This window comes from Crocodylus porosus, unplaced genomic scaffold (assembly GCF_001723895.1).
Source record: "Crocodylus porosus isolate Cpor-Errol unplaced genomic scaffold, CroPor_comp1, whole genome shotgun sequence".
Classification (NCBI taxonomy): Eukaryota; Metazoa; Chordata; order Crocodylia; family Crocodylidae; genus Crocodylus; species Crocodylus porosus.
Window position 1 is genome coordinate 11,528,508 of NW_017728947.1, and position 25,974 is coordinate 11,554,481.

General features: G+C 42.1%; 1 protein-coding gene across 2 annotated transcripts in view; it reads right to left on the bottom strand.

Annotated features, from left to right (window-relative positions):
• INSC (inscuteable homolog (Drosophila)) overlaps positions 1–25,974 on the bottom strand; it is a 272,831-nt gene that overhangs the window by 14,878 nt on the left and 231,979 nt on the right. For both annotated transcript variants that reach the window (XM_019552259.1, XM_019552260.1), the window contains exons 8-9: positions 23,421–23,592; positions 20,453–20,631 (exon numbers count right to left, since the gene is read on the bottom strand). In XM_019552259.1, coding sequence (XP_019407804.1) covers positions 20,453–20,631; positions 23,421–23,592 — 351 coding nt within the window. The remainder of the gene's footprint in view (positions 1–20,452; positions 20,632–23,420; positions 23,593–25,974) is intronic.

The window sequence follows — 25,974 nt, forward strand, 5'->3', positions numbered from 1 at the left end:
GATGCAAGGGGATTCTGAACAACTATTCCTATGTTAATGTTCAAAACAAATTGAAAAGAAATAATTTTAATAAAACATTCTTGTCTTTCTCTTTATTCTAGTTTGCTGCTGTTGATCTATTTGAGCAATAATGAAAGAAGATATTTGGCTAGCAGCTTTAATTTGGAAGATATGTATTCACAAATCAACAAACTTCCTGTTGTTATGTAAGCAAACATAACAGTAAATCACTATTCATTTTGATCATACATTATCATTATCATAACAAGAATCATTTCTGATGCTGTGACATAAAGGTCTTCCACTTTCCAAACCAGTGTTATAGTGTCATCTCTCTGAATAAATACACTTACTTAGGATGCAAATGAATTGATGAAGCTCTAAAGAGTGACAGGTAGAAAAATGGAAACTCAGTCTATGTCTATGTATTTATTCCATATTAATTATTAACAGAGTTTCAGGCACAGTGTATATGGTTTTTTTCATTCTAAATTATATCCTGTTAATGAAAATTACTTCCTCTGTGCAGAATGTGTACCCCATGTGGCACTCTAAGCGATAGATAAAGAATTCAATTAAGCACAATTTGAATACGTGCCAATTATTTCACTGCTTCAAGTTATTTTATCTAATAAGTATTTTATATATAAAAATACTCATTAAGATACTCATTTTATATATAAAAATACTCTGTGTATCTTTCAATGCTACAAACTGTTTGAATGACAGATGCATTGAGATTCAAAACATTTCTGCTTTCCTTGACTATAACAATACTCCATATTTCATGGATATATGTAGGATATGTTTTGTGTACTGGCCACAAAAAGTTAAATTTACCTTATGCAGTGTGGTGTATACAAGGCCTATACATCACCTATGTCCTATTTATTTTGAGAATTTAACTGGGACCTGAAACCACAAGAGCTACTGATTATTTTCACTCAAAGCAAGCAGAACTTTTGTAGTGGAAAAAAATGCTTCATACCTTTTTAAGACGTAAATAACTTTATACTTACAAAAAGGATTAACTAGAACAATACTTGTACTTATGCTTGTACAGCTGTCCCAGGGTTACTAGCTTAGTATGTACTGTTTTCGGGAATCAAGATGTATATGATCTCCCGAGGTCCCTTCCAGCCCTAATGTCTATGAAATAACAAAGTGATTCTTCAGTGCAAGCCAAAGTCCAAGAACAAATAAAAGATGAACTCTCCAGGTAAAATCACAAACCTATGCATAAAGTCAAGCAAGTTCTCATTGTTTTGAGGGAAAAAATGGAAAAATCCTCTGTGGCATCCTCTTTTTCTACCAATAAAGGCTAGGTAGTAAGTATGACAATTTTAAAAGTTTCACTAGACCTAGTTGCTAGACTAAATACTTATTTTTACAAGTAGCATCTTGGAAAAGTATTAAAATTCAAGCAGTTAAGATCAATACTGGCTACTGTTTATGATTCTTACTATCTGTCTGGATCTTTCAGCAGCACAGAGAACTCAGTATCATCTGACTGGGATACCAATGAAGAGGGAATTCAGGCCAAATTCTCTCTCCCTGCCAATACTGTAGAAGTATAAGACCACCACATTTGGTAACATCACTGCTCAAGACAGTCAGGATTTCCATTACTATAGTGTCATTCCTTAAATGCAGTACCTCCAGGAAAGCTATCAGTTTGAGGTGAACAGAAATTCTACAACAGAACTTGCTGATTTATTCAATCCAACCTGTTTCAGTTGAAACATCTTCAGTTCAAAGAACTTTTGCTGTATTTAAGATAGGATTCCAAAACTTTTCCAAGGTTAGAGACTCCCTAATTCTAGAGTACAGTGCTTGTGGGAACACTCGTAAAGCAAATTGTCACAAAGGCCAAGGATTCTGGGACCTCCGGGTACATCTCTCAAAGGTGCTCCACAGTTCAGAACCTCAAAAGTCCAGGGTCTCCAACTCTGACAGTTCACTTGACAGGACTCCAGGATCCACAGATTTGCAGTACACACATAAGAAAGTCTACCCCAGAGTCATGGATCAGAGGATTCCAGAATCCATGGCTTGTGGGCAGCCAGCCACACCACAGGTTCCAAGCTCTCTGCTATGTGGACGGAGAATCTGAAAATCCTGGGAACCTGAAAACTTGAGAGCTTAAGGCAAAGCTAGGACTTCCAGGCTAGGAACAGAAATTATACATAAATGAGTATGAATGATCAGAAACCAGTTCAAATCTGTAGCACAATTCTGTAGCACAGAAATTCACTGTACATAAGCCCCTTTCAAAATGGCTGAAATCAGTTTATGATAAACCTGGATGGATATAATATCAAACTGAACTGATTTAGGTTAAATTGGTTTATTTAACTTCTGCCCAAGACACCCTCAAGATTCAAGTTAACTCACCATCCCCCAGCATCCCAGGATGCTTTGCACCTCCCCTGCAAATCCCCCCTCACAGGGTGAGCAAGCTAGCCTTGGCTGAAGTTGTCTGCTCTAGCTGAGAAGGAAGGTATACTCCAGTGCCTCCTGGCTTCTGGCCTGGGCCACTGCAGGCATCTGGCTGCATTTATGGAATCAAAAGTGAATGTCTGTTCACTTACTTATGAGTTCAGTCTATGTAGCTTAGACTAACCTGTGAAGATTGAATCGATTTAGCCATAGGCTTTTTGACTCTGTACTTAGCCTCAGAGTTTCACAGCTCCCTGTCAAAGATCTGGGACTAAGAACCAGTAGAAGTCCAGGGACAGACTCCTGTGGTCTCTAACTCTGCGATGAAACTTCAGGTGTGATATTAATATGAATGCCAATTTCACTGAACAGCTTTAGGATCTGGGAAGCTTGCAGGTCATAAGGATGTTTTTAAATGTCCATTTTTGTATTAAATAGACACACCAAAGTTTTAAAAACATTTCCTTTAAATCCTGCATTTTGGCCCACTCCACTATCCATAAATGCAGCTATGTCAAGTGCGCGGGGGGAGGAATTCAGGTGCAGGATGCCCTCTTTGTTTATTAGTTTTAGAATAAAACCAATGCTAAAAGCAAACCACATTTTTATGAACCTATTTAAATTATCTTTTGATGGGAGAGACTGAACTGCTAATGAGGTTGATAATGAAATATAGAGCTTTTCATCTTGTCGTCACTAGTTAAAATCCCCCGTCAGGTGTGATTCACCGTAGTTTCTGCCTGATGGCTAACCAGTGGCCTCTGTTGGGTGAGTCTGTGATTTCAGTTCAGTTTTCAACCATCAGGTGGCCATATCACATGAATTCCCAGCATCATCAATAACAGCTGAAACCCTCTATTACCAATCTCCTAAAAGGGTTGTGACTATTACTGCAAAAGAGTCTTACTCCTAGTGATGCTTTTTGCAGACATGAAGAGAGTCACACTAATGGAAAATAGTACAGAAGCTTGTAGAACTGGTGCTCACACACTAGATCTTTGGTGAATAAAAATCTGCATACTTACATTCTCAGGACATTCTCATTCTTAGTTTCCAAAGGTAGGTAGCATTCTGTATGAACTTTGGATAATTTACGAGTTTTCACTAGCACCAAAACCATTTTTGGTAGATAACAGGTCAAAAACTTTACACCTGAAAATCTGTTGCAACAGCAGCTGGAAGTCCAAATGATTAATGTTCTCATTAATTTATAGATCACCCACAGAGTATTTGATTCAGCATGGCTATTACAGTAACATGCAATAAAATTAACTAGCAGAAGTGGAAGAAAGGACTTTTTCTCTCTCAAATTGGCTCAGGAAAAATTATTCTGTGTCAAATTCTCTCACGATTCATATCCCATGGGGAAAAATGTAAAAGACAATTTCTATATATCCAGGTAAAGAGAAAAATCAATTACAATTTTTGAGTATTTTAGAAGTGGAAAAATTATTATCTAGGATTGAGGGGATGAAATCTAAAAAGAGTAGCACAGTATAAAACCTGTGGGAGGGTAGGAATAGAAACAGTGCCCTGCAGCTTCCATGGGTAGAATGCAAGAAAGATTTTGGCAGGCAAATTTCAAGTGAAATTTGGAATCAGACTTCATGTGTTTTTAGAGTATATCACTATCATAACAGTGGGGTGGTAATTCCAAAGACCACCCTCTCAATTAAACTGTAACCAGTATGAAAAGGTACCTCGCATTGTTCTCCACTTGTACTGGCCTGAGTACAAACAATGTGCCATAAAACTGTCTTTGTATTTATTGGGAAAGAAATTTAAGAAAATAAATCCTACACTACTGTCTTCCCAGCATCTTCTTTACCACCTGATTTTACCCCATATGCAGGGACATATTCATGGCTTCCTGTACTCCACAGCAGTGATCTTTGTCTGGCAGGAATTTTCCCAGGAATGAAATATAGAACAATCCTCATGCTTATCTCTGCACCTCTACTTTAACTTCTTTTGAGGGAGTGAAATGACCCTATGAAAGCCTAAGGATCAGGGAAGGGGGAAACTTGTTATAGTCTTGTCCCTACATTCCCCAAGATTTAAATTCCTAATTTCATCCAACTTCACCAATTCTTTAAAACTAATCTACTATCCTGAAGCAGGCTTTCTTGAACTATACGAAAATGCATGTGTGCGTGTGTGTGACAAATACCTTGAGAGAGACTATTTTTCTGATGTTTCAATTGTAGAGACACAAAAAATTTCCAGTGAAAATTGTTCTCAAGAGAATTCTATGTTTTTAAACCAAACAGGCTAGGATATAGTTTGGATCAGCTTCTCAACTTCCAGATAAGCATCTCAACACCTTACATTTCACTCAGTTACCCCTTTTTTAAGCCTGAAACTTATGCTTCACTAAAGCGTTATCTTTCAGAAAGACACTGGTTTTTGTTGCTATATATTGCTTTTTATTTCTAATTGCTGCATTCAGTTTGCCAATGAGCCAGGAAGGGCTTTCAGCCAAAGTTGTCTTCTTTCTTGATGATGGAATCAAAACTTTTTCGTTGTGTCATAAACAGTACTTAAAGAATACCCAGCCTTCATTCACATTTTATGCCACATTTTCCTCTCTGCCCAGGTTTATTTCATGCATAATTTTCCTATGGAATCAGTGTGACACTAGAAATATGAAACTCCACCAGGCCATTTTAGCAGAGACGCTTTTCAGAGCAGACTATATGCTAAACTCCTCCTGATCTATCAAAGCACTTAATACACAGATAGTCCTGTTGACTCCAATGGGATCCTTCACATGCTTAAACTATGTAAAGTGCTTTGCCAAAATGAGACCTAAGAGCTAATTTTCTGAGGTGCTGAGCAAAAAATCCACTCAAAGTCAAGGGCTTTAGACAATCAGCCGCTAAACCAATTTGTTAGAGTCAGGTCTGCAGTGGTTGTATTTTTATTTTTTTTAACTCTCTGGGAAGTCATCTTCTACTTAATTCTAATACAGTTTAAAGTATTACATTGATGTTTTGTATCTTCACAACTGTTGCCATAACATCATATTGCTAGTCTGATAATTACATTGGCTTTATAAAATTCAAAATACAAAATGTAATGGAAACCACCTAAGTTACAAGAATGACATAGATACAGAAAAGAGCAGCATCTTTGGAAATAAACCCACTGTTTATGATTATGGTATGCATCTCTGATTTAGTTAGTCCAGCATCAGTACACCAACCCCACCAGACTGACCACCACTGGACCGGACCCAGAAGACCCCCCCAAAACCCCCTCTGCACCTGATGTACTCTGAGAGCTATTCTCAAACACATACTATTCTACTCCACCCCACAAGAAACTCCCACGATAGGACCCCGTGGACTGAGTGACTTCTTTGTTCAACTCACCCCCTCCACCATTGTGGACCCTGTACAGATTTGTTTGTATCTATCTTCTTTTCTTTCTCAATGTTGTGAACCCCTCCCTCCCCTTCCCCAACCCCACCTCCCACCCCCAGGCTTAGATGGCTAACATTGTATTTCTGTAACCTACTTGCATTCCCCTCCTCACCGCCATCCCTCTTATGTTAGTTCCTTGCTCGGGCACTATGAATTTCCCTTATGGCCTTGTAATCTTTGTTCTATGATTCTTAACATTTTCTAATTAATTATGGGTTTAATATTAATTGTGTTTGTATCATTAGTGATGATATCCCACTGAAAGTAAAAACAACCTGCTTTCTCTGCTTTGTAAAAAAGGATTTCTCAATTCAAGGGAAAAAAAAGCCTACTTCTTACAAACATCTACTTAAATTTGTTCAAGAGAAGCTGAGTAAACATTAGTAAGGGATGATCTAGAAGCAGCTATCAGTTATTCTAGGCTTTGCTGCTTGCCACATGGGGCTGGGAAGGAATTTTTCCCCCTCTTGCTGCTTTTTGTATCAGAAGCACTGGGTGTTGGCTGCCAAGGCTGGGGATTTTGACTTGGGTGTAGCAGGGCTCTTGCTGGAACCTAAATCCAGAGTTTCCTGGCTAAAGGAACTTGCCCCTTCACACAGGTTCAGACCTATCACCATATTTGGGGACAGGAAGGAATTTTACCCCATAGTCAGACTGTAGCAGTATATCAACAGTCTTTACGGCAACAGGACATTGACCAATGCAGTCCTTCTGTTTTACCTGTGGTAGATTAGCCTGTTATGTCTCACGTGGTATTAGTGCTGACCATGTAATTTTGCTAATACATTAGGCAGTGGATTTCTATAGGATGATTTGGATAGGATAGGGATGATCCTGCCTTGATGACCATCTGGAATTACAATAACATTTGGTTCTGTGGATGGCCCAAAACAGAAGCCAAAAGCTTATAGGAAAATCAGTCTTCTATACAGAAAAGATTGACTAAAATTTAAGAAACACGATAATTGTCCTTAAAATATTTCTCTTAAATGAAAATAATCAGCTTAACCAAGTTCTATTGCTAAGAAACAAAATCACAAAAACTTAGAATAGCATGTCCAGATTTAGACAACAAAAGTTAATTTAGTACATTCTTAATTAGAAATGAAGGTATCGTATGATGTATACATTGTAGCAAATCCCAAAAAAAACATTCCATTTACATGTTAAATGTCAACGTACAGTGAAAGTCTTCATCACAAACTCCAAGTGCATCAAAAGAACGGAAAGTCTGTTTACTGCTTGGGAAAATACGCTCTCCCAAAGGAGCCTAAAGATTATCCAGAAGTTCCTGTTATCATAAGTACTGAAAAGCTATCTGGAAAAAGAGATGGGAAAATAAAAAGGAGAGAGGGGCCAGACAATGAAAGTCAACTGAGAGACATTTCTGTGTAAACAATCTCCTTTTCCATTTGCGATTTCCACATGAAGGTCAGTTTCCATATTTTTGGGATCCAAGGCCTGCCAATAGATGGGGTGTGACAGGTGCAATGAGATACTATGGACTCTTTGTTAGGAACAAAGTCACAATGCTTGATAAATTATTCTTGATACTACTAACATAAGTTAAAAACTCAAAATAAGAATTACCAAGTCATTTAACTGAGTGGCAGAGTAGATCAATATGGAATTGCTGATCTTCTTAGTTAATGATTCCTTTAAGCCTGATTCACTGCTAAGTAAAATTAATTTTTCTACTATATATTATGAGTGTGCATAGTATTTCACTTAAATGAATCAACTAAAGTCTGGCAACTTATAAGATGCAACATGGAGTGTTAAATTTCCCTGTTTTAAATGTAAAATAAAAACATCCTACCTTCATCAAATTATACCACCTGGAGGCAGCAATAATGTTTTTTTCAAGTTACTATCTGAAAGCAAGTATTGCTGTAAAATCATCAGCTTTAAGGGGCAAATATATTAGGTGCAGCATCTATACTAAAAAAACTTCTAAAATAAGAGGGAATTGCCTATGGTAAGTCTGATATAGAGGAAGAAAATTCAGTTCTGTGTGGAGCAGTAGGGCATATTTGGATGTGAACCTGTGGTACCCAAATGTATGTATGATTTTGTTGAGTAGTTTGTTTGTAGTGGGCAGAAGCAGTTGCAGGCACATGTTGGCATCTTCAATTATTCATTTACACAGGACTAATAAAGAGCAAGAGGTATGAGAGGAAATGCAGGGCTTCTTCCACAACATGGCCCCAGATAGCTACAAGGGGTATTCTGGAAGCTATGGTGTTCAAAATGAGGAATTAAAGCAAAATAAACCTCTAACCTATGGCAGGGTGGAGATGCTTTCTCTTATTCACAGCTTCTGCATATTTTCAAATCCTTGCCTTTCTTTAATTCATAGTATTTGCAGGGCCAAGTTCTCTTATTTCATTACATATCATGGACTATATCATGACTTGGCCACAATATGAAGCATACAGCATATCCTTTGCATCATTTCTGGTGAACATATAGCCTCATTGTCTGCATCAGCCCAACAGCTGAGAATCCAGCAGGCTGAGATGGAGAACAAAAACTGCAATAAGCAGTGCTGATATAATACTTCTCTTCCAGAGACACTTTACATAATGGACAAATACTGTTTGTCTCATTCTAAATTTACATGTTAAATAGCCCAGATGCTAACTTGCCCAGAATGAATGCCTGCCAGGAACAGACCCTAACAGCTAAATCCTGGTCCCACTGAAAACAGTGACATGTATTGATTTCAATTGCACTAGGGCTTCACTCCCAGTGTTTTGATTCACTGTGTGGTGTCCCATATATTGGCGTTTCTTGCCTTTGTTACCTTACATTACATCCAACCCCAAGGTACAGCACCAGCATTTAGACTGAATGGAAAAATTATCTGAGTTAGGGCTTTTGTATTAAAGGTGGTGTGTAGATAAAATGAGAGGCGTGTGTGCATGACACTTTAAAGCAAGCTGAATGCTTTTGTACCGCTTGAATGGTGTAGGTGTTTGCACAACTCAACAGCATATTGCACATTAATTCCAGCTGCTGTAGGAAATTCAGTGTCATAATGCACCTTAAATGATTTGGGGAGCAACAAATTAAAACTCCTTCAAGGAGTTTTAGTTTGCTGCCCCTACAGTCATGGAGCAAAGCACTGGGCTCTGTACAGCTCCACAGCTCTCTGCGAAACCCTGCAGGCAGCCTGACAGCAGCCCAGGAAAGCAGGCTCTGCCCAAGAAAAGTGGCAAGCCTGATCTCTGCGCCCCCTGCCTGCAGACCCACCCCCCCAGAGCCTGCCTGCCTGAGCTGTGCAGGAGCCCAGTGCTTCCCTCTGCAGCTGCGGTGTCCCCTGGGACCACCTGAGTTGGGTGCCTACAGGTGGGCGCTGCCTGGGGGGGTGGAGGCACTGCTGCTGTGAAGGGAAGCACCAGCCCTGCTGCAGCCAAGGGACCACTCTGCCTCCTGGCCACTTGTCCTCCCCTCCCCACCAGAGGCAGGTAAACCAGCAGGGTGTGTGCACAAGTCGGGGGGGTTAATCAGCCCTAAATTGAAGCGGTGTTTTTTAAAACCCACTGCTTCAATTTAGGGCCCCCATTTCATCTACACATGCCTTTAGTATCTGACCCCTGAAGTTTAAATATTTGCAATATTGACCTCACCATGCTTGTCATGACTGAATTTCATGCAGTTACATTGCCTATGCTTGAAACAATCAGAAGTGGCCTGTGGTGAAATGGGCTTCTCTCAGGCCAGCTGTCACTGGCCCCCCACCTGCCACCCATCTGTCTCACCCACCACAACTTGTTGGAAGATTAATACATTGTTAAATAAGACAGGAGGCTGCCCATTTTTTCTTGCACCCCAATATAAGGGGGGTGTCTGCAGCTCTGTACCACCCCTACACTGTGGCCCTGACCTTGCAGATGGCATCCAGATGTTAACAGTCACACCAGCCCCACACTAAGCTCCAGAATCCTCCTGGCAGGACCCTCCTTTGATCCCTCTGCTCAGGTGGCCTACGCCGCCTTCATTTGGCTGCCGAGCTCCTTGTAGCTGGCTCCCCTCGCAGGCATGGTCCCCACTTGGGACCTTTGGCCGTACACAAGCCCTGGCCTCACCTCAAAGGTCAGGCCCACAACTCTGGGTGCCCCTCATGGTGGGCGCCTGGCCCTTTTGACCTTCTTGGTCCTGGCCCCAGCATGGACCAGTCGAGGGGCACTCTACTCCCAGCTTCACTAGCTCCTTTCACTCCAGGTCCACCTTCCTGAATGTGGGGAGCTGGGGTACCTCACACCACGACTGGTGCCCCGGGGTCTCACAGGGGACTCTCACTCCCCCCCGGGACAGCAGGTCATGGTGCTACTTCAGATCTTACATTTGACCCACACGTGGCCTCCCAGCAGTGGAGGACTTACCAGGGTCAAGACTTGCCTCTCTCACTCTGGGGCTGAGCCCCCATTAACTTGGCCTCTGGCCTAAACCTCGGCCTCAAGCATCTGAAGACTTTCTGGGCCTACTCCCCTTGCTTGGGGATCCACATCTCCCCCCCTCACTTGGGGCTACCAGATCTATTCCCCTTACTTGGGGATATCCCCTCCCTGGGGCTCCACAACTCTGCCCCCTCACTTGGGCTACCACACTGCCCCTCACATGGGGCTACAGATCTCAGCCCCCTTCACTGGGGCTACCCCCTCATTGGGACTTCACAACCCTGCCCCTCACTTGGGGCTACATACCACCCCCTTACTCGGGGCCACGGGGAGGGGTTTGCTCCCCGGTGGGCTCAGGTGGCCACAGCCATGCCTGGCCCCAACTACCTCTGATGGTATGCAAATTTGCCCCCAACTTTCCCTCTCAGGATCATGCAGGGCTCAGGTGGCCACAGCCATGCCTGGCCCCACTCTTCTCCTCAGGGCTTGCATCCCACAACTACCTCCAGTGGTACACAAACTCACCCAAAGGTGAGGGCTGGGGGCTCCTGCACCACTGAGAGCCCCACTGGACCACCCACTCCCAGCAGGGTGCAGTTTTAGGTTATGCCCAGGACCTGGAGCCTTCTGACCAACCCCTACAGCTCCTCCCCTACCTCCAGATGATGCCAGCAGCCCTACAGCCAGGCAATGTTGTTGCCTGGCCCCCCTGCAGCAAAAATGCCGTTTATATGGGCAGCCCTAGATCCAAAATGGCTGCCCTCATCAGGCACCTGCCGGCTGCTAGCTTCAGGCCCATAAGGTGGCAAGCACCTACAGTGCCCTGCCACATGGCCAAAAAAAATTGCATACATTTTCTTGTCAGTGTTGAAAGAATCTAATTTGGTATATAAATGCAGAGATGTATAGAAAAGGAAGTGGCACATTCTTTGAGGATCTTATTATGGTCTTTTGTAGAAAACTAATTAGGATACCAGTAATATAAATGGTCCTGCTAGAGTTCATGCAAAGTAGTTTTTATGGCTTGTGGCCTTGTTCTTATTTTTATATCTGTTACTGGCAACCGACATTTCTTGTTTAATTTCCTAAGTATTTTGTGGAATTTAATTATGCAGTTTATCATCTCTGTCTTTGTTAAAGCCTCAGGAATTACCTCACTACTTATTATAATAGGCATATGAATTGGTTTCATTAATGCCAGTCCAGTTACTAAGGTAAGTGCCAGAACTACATCAGGACACTTATGGCTAGATCCTATTTCACTTTATGTGTCCAAAGGATACTTATCCAGCCATGTAAGTGATGCTTTTGGTACTTACACACAGTTTTTGATCCTACTCTACATACAGTATGAACACATGAGCACCTACACAGCTACTGAACATGCTAGCCAGGCAGGTAGAGCTGTATACTCCCCCAGCTATGTGCATAAGTGCCAAAATTGTAGCCAAGCAAAAACCCAATTAGTGGGTGCTGGTTGCCAGAGGACTAGGAAGAGGAAAAGAATCATCCTGTGCTTTAACACAATAACTTAATGATTAGGACACTCACCCAGGAAGTATAAGGCCCAAGTTCTAGACCAGAGATAGGCAACCCCCAGCATGGGTGCCAGAGTGTGGCACATGAAGGCAATTTGCTTGACACATTTACTTTGGGGTGGATGGTGAGGAAAGGGCTGAAGCTGCACTGTCACAAAGATTGGGCCCCTCGCAGCTTCCCCACTATCTGTTCCTGGCATGCCAATATCTTACAAGTCAAGGTTGTAGGTGTTTTTGGCATTCTGCCAAAAAATGTTGCTGACCCCTGTTCCAGACCTCACCCCTAAGCGATATCAAACCTATGTCTATTTACCAGCACCATGCTCCAAACATCAGGCCACAGGTTAGGTACTTTCAAGTCCTCTTGAAGCTGAGCCACCGGATGTTGAATTTACTAGTCACTGCACAAAACAGACACAGAGCACCATTGCAATTTCTGCCACGTTGGGAGGAAGGACAAGGCTAGAATCAAGGGATCTCTCCCATGCAGAGCAACATTCATCTTAATAGCTATGTGGCTACACAAACTCTCACCCTCCCGGCTCTACAGGGACCGTCTCCCTCTCTCAGCTGTCCAGTGGGCCAGCGTCAAGAAAAGGGCTGAATAATGCCTACCATGTGACCTGGGCCTCCTACTTCCTGTGTGAGAAGCCTGTTCATTAAGCTATTGGACTAAAACATGGGAGACTCTGTCCTTCCACCTCCATTTTTTTTCTGGTACACGCACCAGAATTCAGAAGCCAAAATAGCACTGCAAACTGTACAGGCGACCCTCGCTATTTGCGGGGGATCTGTTCTGGAGATCCCCACAAATGGCAAAATCTGCGAATACAGCACTGTGTTCATGAACGTCATGAATGCAGTGCCCCTGGCGGCCAGTGGGGGGCATGGTTGTGCTGGCTGTAGTGGGAGCCTGGCAGCGGTGGCAGGAGCCCCCGAGGAGCTCCTGTAAGTGTATTTAAGATAGGGGTTCGGCATTTATGAATATTTGAAACTGCAAATAGTGAGGATTTCCTGTATAAATGCCACTTGGGCATGTAAAGTGAAATAGGACCTAGTAGTCCTTAATATATTATATTATGCAGCCACAGTGCATATCTGAAATATCTTGGGCAGAGGAAACTCAATCAACAGATCAATTAGCAGTTCTTTCACAGGATTGGATATTAACAGAAGAACGGTTTAAGAAACATGCTGTGCATACCTTTAATCACCTCAGGTGATCTTGTATCTAGGGTTAGAGTACATTAGTCCGTGGTCAGTGGTATGAAAAGATAATAGCTCCCAGACAGCATGGCAGATCATGTGCCTGGACTTTTACACAGTTGAAACACTGAGACAAGGATTGCCTCCATCACTGTCTTGGATCAGAAAAGGAATAGGAAACAATAGGATACCTGCCTGAAATCACACTTGTGACCATCATAAGTGGGTTCTGCTCCTGACACTGGCCTTCTGTGTGACACTGCAAGTGACTTAGTCCAAAATATATTAGCATAGGTGGCCTTAAGCCAGGTAAGAGCTCTTTTCTCTTACCCCTGGTCCCTTTGAAGAAGACTGGAAGTGGAGCTTTAGCAGGATAAAGAGATATTTCTCCTCCTGTACAAACCAAGACCCTACTAAGACACTGGTAAGGTCAGCAGAGTTGGTAGCCCTCATCTCCTCTTCAGGAAGAGAACACTACCAACTGGGCGTGGACAAAGTCTTCATGAACTTGTTTTTTTCTCCCATATAAGGATTTTAACTTGTTTTATCTTCATAATTTTATGCCATTCTGTTTGACTCCCTGCCCACTATGGATGGAATCAGTCATTGCTCAAATTTCATCTCAAGTCCCCCATACCTAATTCTCAGGCAAACATATGGTGGGCTAAATATTGGCATCCAAATATGGGCATATCTGGACAGCAAAGGCAAAAATGCTACAAACTTAATGATACTGAGAAGAACCTAGAGGATAAAGAATTAGCAGAAAGGAATGAACTAAGTGATATTCTAGACATTCTGCCTGAAAAAGGAAAAATCCATTGCAGTAATTTAATTTTAAATTTGGGACTTTAAAAAAGAGAGTAACAGAGTTAGGCATCCAACTGCCGTTGAGTTTCCACTTGGAATTAGCCACCTAACTTCTTTAAGTCTTTCAAAATTCAGCCCAAATGCCTGGATCATAAACATTCTTTGCTCTCCTCTCCCTAAAATTATTGATAAAATGCAGCATAATTTTTTTAGGGCTGTCTCAAAGAAACAGAAGGATCTCAAATCTTAAGGAAAAAGGGTCAATGACTTCAAAGCCAAATGCTGAGAAGAATAGCATATGACTTTAAATTCAACAGCTTCTCCAACAAGAAGTTACAAAAAATGGAAAAGGCAGATGGATGATATGGAAAAGCAGAAAGAATGACTTGATCATCATGAGTTTCTATGACTGACTCAAAGGATCTCATCTCACGGACTTTTTGAAATATGACTCACAAAGATTTAAACCAGACAAACATTGATACAGCTGCATTAAAACAGTCATGTTCACTGCACATTAATTCCATGTCCCGCTGGATCACAGAAGACCAAAAGCTGTTAGATACAGCACCACAACTTCACAGGAAAGGTGAGAACATTAGCAACACTGAGGAGATGAGACAAGTGGGAATTCAGAGGGAACATTTTTCTTAACATATTTCAGATTTTTATCTTGATATACAGAATAGGAAGATGTCAACAATAGAGGAGTCCCTGAGTGAGACAGTCTTTTAATTAAAGCCTGTTTCTGGCTGTGCTAAAGGTCTATGAAGGCAATGTGATGCATGTAGTCCACAAACTCAGAAGAATGCCAGTCTTTTCTGACCAGAGGAGATTGAGGTCCCTAAGCACAAAGAAATCTAATATTCAGAAAATAGTCACTGATACAAGTACTAACACAAAAAGTGAGTGCTCAGTGATGTCCACTGCTGATATAAAGTGATAGGTCAAGTCACACAAGGTCTCTTATTCTGACTTTCATTACTGAAATGTGCAGTAGTTTCTTTCTCTTCCTCCTAAGCTTTATATCATATCTTTCACAGCTTCTGTGATTTTGACACAGGGATGAGGAGAGAGAAGGATTTTAGATGGTTACTTCTGGAAGTGTTTTGGAGAGATACAATTTCTCTAGGTCATAAATAGGTGCCCAATATCCCACTCTATAGTAGGATTTCATTCATTTAGGGCAGTGGTCCCCAGCCTTTTTTTGCCGCAACCCACTGCTGGGAGTGGAATGCGGCAGCGGCGGCTTGGGGCGGGCGTGGGAGAGCTCCTGGCACGCTGTGTGGCTCATCTTTTGTGTGCAGTGCTGCTGGCATTGCCCCCGCGACCCTCATTTGGGTTGCAATCCAAGGTTGGGAACCGCTGATTTAGGGCCAGATCCACATCAGCCTTGGAGATGTTTCTACTTAGACTTTAGCACACCTAAAATCTGCTTCAAATTGATTTGCTTGCTGCAAATGAATAATCCAAGTAGTGAGGGGGAGGCACTTTGGATATACAGGGAATGGGAGAATTAGCATCTACAGAAAGATTCAGAAATTTTAGGCACAGCTACCCAATTGGAAGCATTAGACACAGTGTGTATATAAACTCTGATACCTTAGGGCTTTGTAACACAGTAATTTTGGGCAACTCCTGGAGCTCTCAACTCCTGGGTTGTCTGAACATTAACACTTGAAAGTGGTTTTAAGCGTTGTTATGCTCCTCAAAGTTATACCACTCCAGGACAGGATTATCTCTGATGTGCATTATGCAGATTCTGTTCCATTAAGGCATTGCTACTCCCCATGTATGTATGTATGTGCTGCCCAACTTGAAGTCCTCCAGTATCCCAGGATCCTTTGCAACCCTGCCTATAGAGCAGGAATAGAAGTCTGTCCTGCCTCACTAACTTTCCTGTGGCAACTCACAGCTACAGCTCCTAATCCTCCTCCTGATCACCAGGCCTCTAGTGGCAAGTCACCGCTGTGCAGGTAGGGGACAGTCAGAGAAGGTTTCTAGACAAAGGGTGCGACTGCTCCAAACTAGCACTCACACTGATCAACTTCACACCATAAGGTGTAATAAGGCCCTTACTGAGAACTGCACGCTAGCTGCCTTCCGCCACTTGGTACCAGTGTGCCAGAAAGGCAGGTACCTAACTGGTTATGGTAGCATCCCCGATACCAAGGTAATTTCTGGGGGGGTTTTCAATAACTATCTATTATAAAATGTATAAACACTCCTGGGAGCAGGACTAGAACCCAGGATTTCCAATCTGAGATCATGATCTCATAACTGGGCCACAGCGTGAGACTTCTGCTTTTTCCATGAGTGTTTTCATTTCTGCTCAATGCTGTCAGCGTGAATTAGCCATGCTCTGAACATATCCACTTCATGGATTAAGTCTCTTCAGGCCCAGTGGTGCCTATGTAAGATGTCAAAGGCTAGCAATCAGACTAAGATGCTTCTGAGGAAGTGCAGAAACATAAGGGTGAGGTTCCATGTTATTTGCACTTAAAATGCAGGCATCCTCATATTAATTCTCTTTAACAAGGGCTGTGTGCCCTCTCGGCCAGAGGTTCTCAACCTTTTTCTTCCTGACCCTTCCCCCCTGACTCTACCCCACATGCTATAAAACTCCACAGCCCACTTGTGCCACAACAACTGCCAAGCTCCCCTGGCCCATGGGCTGGATCTGGTCCACCAAGGGATTCTATCTGGCCTCCTAGCCAGGTACAGGGGGCAGCCTGGGCCATGGTACAGCTGGTCCTGCCACCCCTAGGCCTGAGGCAGCGCAGCAACTGAACTCAGCTTCCCAGAAGCCCCAGCACTGGGGGCTCCTTCTAGCTACTGATGCCAGTGCTGCTGACTCCAATGGATCCAGCCCTGATGCCTAAGCACCCCAAACTGTCCACCCCACAGGCACTGCTGAAGGCACCAGACAGAGTGGGCAGAGTCATGCTCAGTTGAGCAGACCAGCAAGGGGCCCATGGGCAGGCCACGGTCAGGTAGGCAGATGGAATGGGGCCACAGGCATGTGGGAAGCAGTGTTCAGAAGCAGGACAGGCAGGAGGGAGCCAGGACCAGGGCTTGGATCCCAGCACAGTGACAGCACAGGGCAGGGCCACAGTTTGTTGCCCTCGTGTCACTATCTGTAGATCTGGTGCCTACTCAAGAGGGGTTGATTTGGACGACATTTTGTGACAAAGGCATTTAAGCTTTACTTAAATCCCATTTAGTTGACTGACTTGGATTTGTCTATTAGTTTTTTGTCACTGGAGGAGATTCACACGGAGCAATAACAGCTTTCTTGCAAGAGTGTTCTAGATGGAGATGCTGAGGTACAGGAATGTTACAAGGTCACATAAGTAATTGCCCAAGGTCACCTAAGTAATTTGTTCATAACAGGTGTTTGGCACAAGATAGAGATAGCACTCAGAGCTCCACACTTCAGATATTTGGCCACAAGAAAAGTAACCATCCTTCCTTCCTCTACAGCAGGGGTTGCCAGCCTTAGGCATGGGCAGCCTCTCTGTGTGGCATGCAGCAGATCAGGGAAGGGGCAGACAGCACAGTAACACATAGGGTAGGAAGAAGAAAACAAAGCACAGAGTAGGGAGCAGAAAGCAGAACAATAGGATAGATATTGGAAAGGGACCAGAGTTGCACTCTGGGAAGTTGCAGAGCTAATTTGTGGAACACTTGGCAAAAAGGTTAGCCCCCACTGGTCTAAGGTATTCTATTGATCTTCTTTGAGTCCACTACAGGAAATAATAATAATAAAAAAAATCAAGAGTGACACCACAAGAGTAACGCAATTGTAGATAGTGGGTAGACCTCTATTAGAAAGATTGCTTTATTTAAATGTATCTACCTTTTGGAAGCCACCGGCATTATGTTTGAGGAACTACTGTATAGTACTTTATTGCAATTAGATTATCTCTGATTTACTTATGGCAAAGTGACTCTTTTAATATAAATGCTATTCCTATATCATTGCTTCTTTAATCACTTAAACATAGGCTATATTTTGACTCTAGCATTACTAAACCATCTATTTTATTGACAGAGATGACTTGATCTTCCAAAAAGAATATTTGTCCATTAAAAACAGGCTTAGTGGCAATAGCAAATTTTAAAAAAAGACACTCCATGAATTGTTTTCCAAACCACTATTAACTCTCATATGCATAACCATTATTATGGAACCACATCCACTGACTACCTGGCAAATAGATGGAATATCCAAATAAGTTATCTGATATATTATGTGTTTAAAAACCAAATTAAATGAAGAGTTTTCAAAATCCATATATCAATAGCGTAATACCTTTACAAACAGATAATATGTTTATATTTTTGTAATGGCATCTATTTTCTGATCACCACAGCAACTGGGCACACATTCCAAACAACACACTAGCTACCAAAGTAGACAAAATACAGGTACACATTCACCTTTCTGCAATGTTATAACCATCACCACTGTAAGTAACTTCTTGAATCAAATCTTGTTCAGAATCTATGGCTGAAGAAAGCTACAAATATCAGGGAGAAATGGCTGAAAAGGAAGAGAGCCCACACAATGGCAGAAAGTCATCATGTAGGTGGCCCAGTTCTCTCCCAATTCCTTAAGGGCTCATATCTCTGGGGTCACCATAATTTCAGGGATGGCTCTGCTGCATGATTTGTGAGATGCAGTGATAGGGTCTTCAGCAGAATAACTGCGATGAACCCACCATCATAAGAACTTTATCAAGGGTTAGCCACTTAGTCTCTCCTAGGTTTTCCTTATAGAAAGGGTGAAACAGCCCAGAACTGCCAGAACTGGCTACAGTACTGTGATGAAGGGAAATAATGAGCCCTGAATACCCAGAAAGCAGCACAGAGTAACCACAGTAGAAGTCCTCAAGTCCTATAAAAATAAACATTAAAAGGATTTTCATGTTCCTAAAACTTCTTGGCCAGCAGCACTCACATTTTTTTAAGTTAAGGCCAACAGCATTCAAGTGCACACTGGGCACCACACAGAAGCATGCAGGCAGCAGGATGATCTTTAATTACAAAATCTACTGCTATATTGTTAAAAATAACAATGAAACCAGACACCATCTCATTCCTATCTACATACCAACCCTTCTTGAGCATCATCGCTTTGCTTCCTGGCTCTTCTGCATTACTGTGGGCTAAATTCCTCCATTTTGTGGAAAAATCTTCCAGTCAGAAGTTTCCTGTTACTTTAATTAACAAAATATCCTGCAAGACAGGCTAGGAAACTTCAGGAGATTGAGACAGCCAATTGGCTGATATAATAAATCATTTACTATGCTTTCTCACATACTCACACCCCAGAATAAAATCTGTGCCCTATTTACAAAAGGCAGAATAAAGGGGAAAAAATCTTTTCTTGTAGTAAGTAAATGAGTAGAAGCAGTTGTTCACTGTTCTGCTCCCTGTGGATTACATACATGTGAACCTTATGTACCATAAACTCATATTTCTTTATACATAATGCACAAGTCCAATTTCTAGCAACTGTTTTTTGGAAAAATGGTTTTTGTTGGATGCTAGAAAATATGGTATTTTAGCAGCTCTCTTGCTACTCTAAAGAAGCTCTTCTTGCTCCAAAAGTGAACCATAAAACAAATTACAAATCCAAATTAAAAAAGAAATGTAAATTTACCATAGAATTCAAAGGAAGAAAAATTAGGCTTGCTTTCATAGAGAAAAAAGTTACCAAAAATGACAGAGAATATGAAAAAATAGAGAACGAGCCTAAAGAATTATATGAACTAAACACCATGGCCAAGACAGTGTGTTGCACAGAAGGAGGTAACATTTTCTATTTTATAACATTTTTGCCTCACTGTCTCTAACTCTAGGAGACAGCTGAGGACAGAAAGGGCCCTGGGCACAAGTTATCGCAGCCTCAGTGATAATCTCCTTCATCAGAGTATCTCCTTAGGAACCATTCTACCAAAAAAGTTAGCTAGCGAACACTGCACTCCTGTTTTATCCTGCCTGATATGTTCAAGCATGCCCTTGGGCTGGGTGACAGTAGTAACAGTTTGGCAGTATGTCACCCCAAATTTTTAAACAGAAGTTTAGTCAGGACTAGATGATCTTTGCATCTGTGTGTAGCTATTTATAGCTGCAATATGCTTGAGAATTGTAGTCATAACTAGCTACACACAGATACAAAGATCATCTATGTCTAAACACCAGCCTGTGAGCTTAAGGAAGCTTTATAGAATTTTCTAACAATCATAATTTTCTTAAATTTAAGTACGTTCCATCCCAGACAAAGGCTTCTGACCCCTGTGAGAACTAAAATACATACCTCCAAATATAAAACTTGGTTTTATATTTGATTCCAGTGGTTATATGTGGTTTTGGCAAGAGCCATGTTAAATATCAAAGAGCCATGTTAAATATCACTCAGGTTTAAAAGACACAAACATACATAGAAGAAAGCAGGTGTATTTGGGCAGAGACCATGCATGGAAAATATGGGCCAAATTAAATCCGAAGCATGTAAAAAAACTAGAGATAAGAACTGAAACTGTTGCGCCACCTCAACTATAAGTGACTGTCACTGCTTGCTATGGGCCTAATGAACATTATAACTTGTTCAGAAACAACTCACCTGATCTCGAGAATATGGGGTATCCACTATTTGCCTTTCTGAACAAGCTGCAAGAAGAATCTTCATAGCATTCAACTGAAGCAGCATCTCACAAGCCATTGTGTCAAAAAATGTAATATTGGCAAGTGCCGCCGAAGCTAAGAGGAAAACTTCACCAGATGAGGCCTCTTGGCACAATTCTAGAAATGCAGAAAATATTGATTAAAAGAAATCATTCACTCTTCCAATCTGAAAAGCTTCATGCATGAGTTAAATAATGTTCTGAAGTTGCATGAAAATCTTCCCTTTTGTCAATGTAAATTAGGAATGTTAGTTTTTGTGACTAACATCACAACAGCAAAGAGTCTAGACAAAACGGCAAAAAGCAAAGAGAATTATCATGAGCATAATAATATTTAGCAATGATAGAGCCTTTTACTTTTTCATAGTGCTTTATATTCATTATGAATAGAAGGAATTTCCAAGATAGTTTCAGCATTATGATGAACTAAAGCAGGTAAAGATGGTAAAATAAATCTAGAGTTTGTCTTTTTGATCATTCACTTAATAATGACCTGGTCTGCTACTGACCTGGATGATGCTCAAAATAAATCTCATGGGCACATCCCCACATGCAGGAGCGTGCATTTGCTGCAATACAAATGGCAGCAGCACATATTTGTGTGTCTGCTTTGTGCCCCATGGCACACCCCTGCACATGCAGTCTGGCGCACACTAAATTGTCCCCAGTGGGGTAGGGAAGGCTGGAGCCAGTGCCTATGCTGGAACCAGCACTCTTACTTGGGGTCCTGAGGGCCTTCTGGGGCAACAGTGGCACTAATCTAGCTACATGGAGCATGGCCAGCACCCACAGGTAGCTCTGAAGCGCCAGGTTCCATTTCTGGTGGTCCATGCTGCTGCTGCATGCGCCACGCTGCTTTTTGTGGTGGGGTGGGCTTTTTTGATACTGGAACATACCAGTACCAAATTTAGCACTGCATTGCAAATTTGCAGCATGGCACACAGTTGTACGTTCACCGTGTAAGGTTTGCAGAGCCGCAAACCTCACATGTGTGCTCGCCAGACACGCCCTAACTAAAAGAAGATAAAGTTTTCGGATGAACAAAGTGAATTGGTCCATGGCGGTGATACTATCTCACTATCTCTAAACCTCCTTCTTTAAAATCAAAATCATTCTGTATAGTTTATTTCTTTTTCAGTTCTCTTTAAAAAAAAAGTTGTGTGCAGTTTTCTTAAGCACAGCTATTATCATCATCACTTGTAGGTGTCTTAATTCCTGTACACATTTATTTTAACTAATGTCTGAGTCACTGGCAATCTGATTTCCAAGTGTTTTAAAAATTAAGCTTATTAAAAAAGCAATTCATTTACTTATATATCATCAAGCCCTCTGATATACAAGGAAATTGGTGACTGATTTGTAAAAAGGCTTTCCCAGTGTTACAACGATTCTCTTTCTAAGTTAGAGACTGCTGAGCACAGGCCCTTATTCTTAACAGTGCTTCATCTGGTGTCTTGATAGAGACAATACAAAAAATAACCTGCACCTCAGTGACCCTGCCCACAGGATGACAGGGTATTTCTGGACTGCAAACTGCACTGTAGTATAGAGCGTTCTATGGAAAACAGCCTACTTATAATAGCAATGAGCAGAATGAGACAATATTTACCATGTGAGCAAACAGGGAAATGTCAGGATATACTAGACTTGGGGTTGAGCAGAAATTTCAACTCATGTCAGATTGGCAAAGAAATAATGGAGTTTTTCTTATTCCCTGTAGCAGATGATCCCTGTTCCATTCTAAGATCATCTGGACATTTCCTACTTAATCAATCCATTCCACTGCACCAGCTTCCACTGTCCTTTTCTCTGCTAAAATATATATTTTAATCTCAGAAGGACTGAAATGGTTTGGTCTAACTGAAGGCATTGGGGTCAGGATAAATGTTATCTTAGTGAAATTCATTTGGTTGTGATTTACACGTGGTCAGGCAAGATCCTTAAACCACATGAAGGACTGAATTTGGGGGGAAACATTTGTAATGCTCATGTATTTGAAAAGGCTAGAATGCTGTGTTAGGCTGGAACCCAATATTAGAAATGAAAGATTCCTTTATCCAGCAATGACCACAAGCAAACACAATGACGCTTCAAATTATGGAGACTACCTTCTTAATTTACATGAAAATCCTCCCTGACCTGGTTTAAAGAACACCCCAAACTTGTGCTATAGTATTAGATTGTTGATTCATTGCAGTGTGCTTTTTGTCTTTGCATTCCATCTCATCTTGCCACAGACTGCAGGCCTACAGAAGAGGCCAGAATTTTTATCCATAAAGCCAACGGGTTACATTGTACTTTTCTTGTAAAGCATCATACACATGCAGAAAAAATAATGGGCTTGATTCTCCATTCATTCACATCAGTCTTACACTTACTTTGGTCTATTAACTTCTATGGAGTTATGTTTTATATCATTATATGCAAGATGATAAGAAGGCCCAACTTGTAGTTAAGATTTTAGTTCACTATTGTCACAAACATACCTATATTTTGTTTGAGTTTTGACCATAAAATGAAGATCATTAGAACTAGTGCAATATTTACAGCTTCAGGAGTTAAAATTACTCAGCTACACGAGATGCTGACTGTGCAGTAGCTTGTTACTACTGCTCAGTAGTATCACATGGCATGAAGCCATTTGGGGACACTACTACACAGTAACTCCAGTAGTGTATACAAGTACTAAATAACCGCACAGTAACAATTGCACAATCAGCGTCTCGTGTAGACGCGGTCACTATATAGAGATTTGTATTGGGAAACATTATACTTGCAAATGGAAAGAAAGGCATATGCCCTTCAGGACATATTGTAAATGGCAGGACTTATTTCAACAAAACCTCACTTTCCCCCTAATTCTGGTCATGCTAATAAAAGAGATTGAAACAAATCTCCAGTACTTACTGACAAGTGCTGTTACAATTTCCTCCATGTTTTCTAGAAAGCTACCAAGATGCTGAGTGAAAGTGAGATGTGGAGATGTGATCTGTGCTATTACTGCTGCTGCTTCTGCATGAGTGGCTTCTGAATGGGTACTATCAGTGAGAATGTCAGCCAAACACAGTATCCCATCAACCTATGGGGAAACAATTAGATACACATTAACCACCGAGACAAATGTTTTCCCAGCTAAGTTAAAATTTACAAGCATACTGGTATATTGTGTAATACTTATGTATTACAGAACTATTTTTAAAAATGACCTAAACCTTTAGGCTAAGGACAGATATTCAAAAAGCATGAACCTGAATTAATTAAATCTTTGCAGGTTAGTCTAAACTGACTAAGCTGAACTAGTTTGACACTGGACAGACATTCTCTTTGGACTGAGGAAATTCAGGCACATGCCTGCAGTGGCTGAAGATAGAAGTTGGGGGGTTGCTAGAGCAGCCTGCCCTTCCCGTCTGCAGGGAGCTAAGCTGAGGGGGGCATGGCCAGGCCCAGGCAGGACTCTCTCATTAGGAATGTCTGCCTGCACAGTCCCAGGCTTTTCCCCACTGGCTGCTCAGGAGTGGGAGTGTTGCCAGCCACCAGTCCTAGGCTAGCACTCTGAGGCAAGTGGGGGTGTGCAGTGCTGATGCTTTTCAATCTCTCTCCTTGCTTTGTCATACTGTCTGCAGCAAACTGACAGGCAAGCAAACCAGCCAGGGGGCTGATAAGTCTTTATCACCTGATTAGCAAAACAATAGCCTCTCTCTACATTACTTCAAACTTCTTAAACAGTTTACTCGCCCATAGGTGACTCGTAGCAGGGGGGCACATGTGTTCCCTCCCCTCCCCCCCCAAGATTGGCCGCTGCCACCACTGGCTACTGTGGGAGGTCACTGCTCACCATATCACCCCCAACCCCACAACTGCCAGTGCCACCATCAGCGTCTGCAGGTGGTTGCTGTTCACTGCCACCGGCATCTACAGGCAGTCCCTGCTTGTTGCTCACCACTCAACCCCGCCACTGCCACCGGCATCCGCAGTGATCCCCACTCACCACCGACACTGCCACCTACAAATGATGCCCCCCCAGTCTCAGGAGGCACCAGTCGTTTGTGGGCTGACCAACAAATGCTGTCCCCCATCTCGGGCAGCACCAGTCATTCATGGGATGACCTTCGCTCCAAATCCTTAAGCAGTCACTGTTCTATCTGCCTATCCCAGTGAAATTGGAGACAGACACACACACAGACACCTTTCAGCATTAGCTATGAAACCACATGCTGGCTATGGCCCCTGCTGTGGCAGAGAGGAGGAAGGGATCTCTGCTTAAGCAGTGAGTGGAGGGTTGGGAGAGGGAGGTATGGGGAAGCCAGCAAACCCTGCTGTGCTTGTAAATCTGTGCCGAGCTCCAGCTAAGAAGTAGAGGGGAGGGGCCAGTCCTGCTGTGGAGCAGATAGCTCCGCCCAGCCCAGAGAGCATGCCGGGACGCTGGCGGACTCTGATTTAACTTAAGCCAGCAAAGGGTCTGGGACAGACATTGCATAAAACAGGTTGAGCCAAATCAGTTAAGTCTACTACTACATTCAACCACATTTATCTCAAACTGGTTTCAGTCATTTTCAAACTGGTTTATATGCACTGAACATCTGTTCTGTTACAGATTTAAACCAGTTTCTGATCATTTAAACTGGTTTATGTGTAATATCAGGCCATAGCTTAAAACACAATGGCATTTATATAAAAAGTCAAGTTAATAAGTTCTGCATTTTTAATTATTGAGTTCAACATTCAAAAAATATATATTCCCACAACACACAGGAAAAATTCCCATATTTCCTGTCATCTGAGTTTTATTTATAACTCAGACATTTTCTAAGTTGTTTTCACTCAAACATAAAAAGAAAAAAAATATTTTAATGGAAAGCACTCATGGAAAATTCCAACACAAATATGAATTTGTTTGTCAATGCTAACAGCTACTATCCCAGTCTCATCTGATTCCCCAGTGGTACCTGCCACAGCTACAAACTATGGCCTTGATCCTGTAATAGATTCTACATGGCAAATGTTAAGGAGTCCATTGACCTTGCCACGACTCTAATACAGGGTAATGGCGTATGATTGTCATTCTCTTACCGTGACAAATATAGTTTCATAGTTTCTAGGGTAGGAAGGGACCTGAGCTGATCATCGAGTCCAACCCCTGCCATGGCAGGAAAGAGTACTGAGGTCAAACGACCCCAGCAAGGTGTTCATCTAGCCTCCTCTTAAAGACCTCCAGGGTAGGAGCCAGCACCACTTCGCTTGGAAGCTGGTTCCAGACCCTAGCCACCCTGACAGTGAAGTAGCACCTCCTGATATCTAACCTAAATCTACCCTCCACCAGCTTGTGACCGTTATTCCTGGTCACTCCTGGTAGTGCTCGGGGGAACAGGGACTTCCCCAGTGCCTGCTAGTCCCCTCTGACTAGTTTGTAACAGGCCACTAGATCCCCCCTCAGCCTTCTCTTGTGGAGGCTGAACATGTT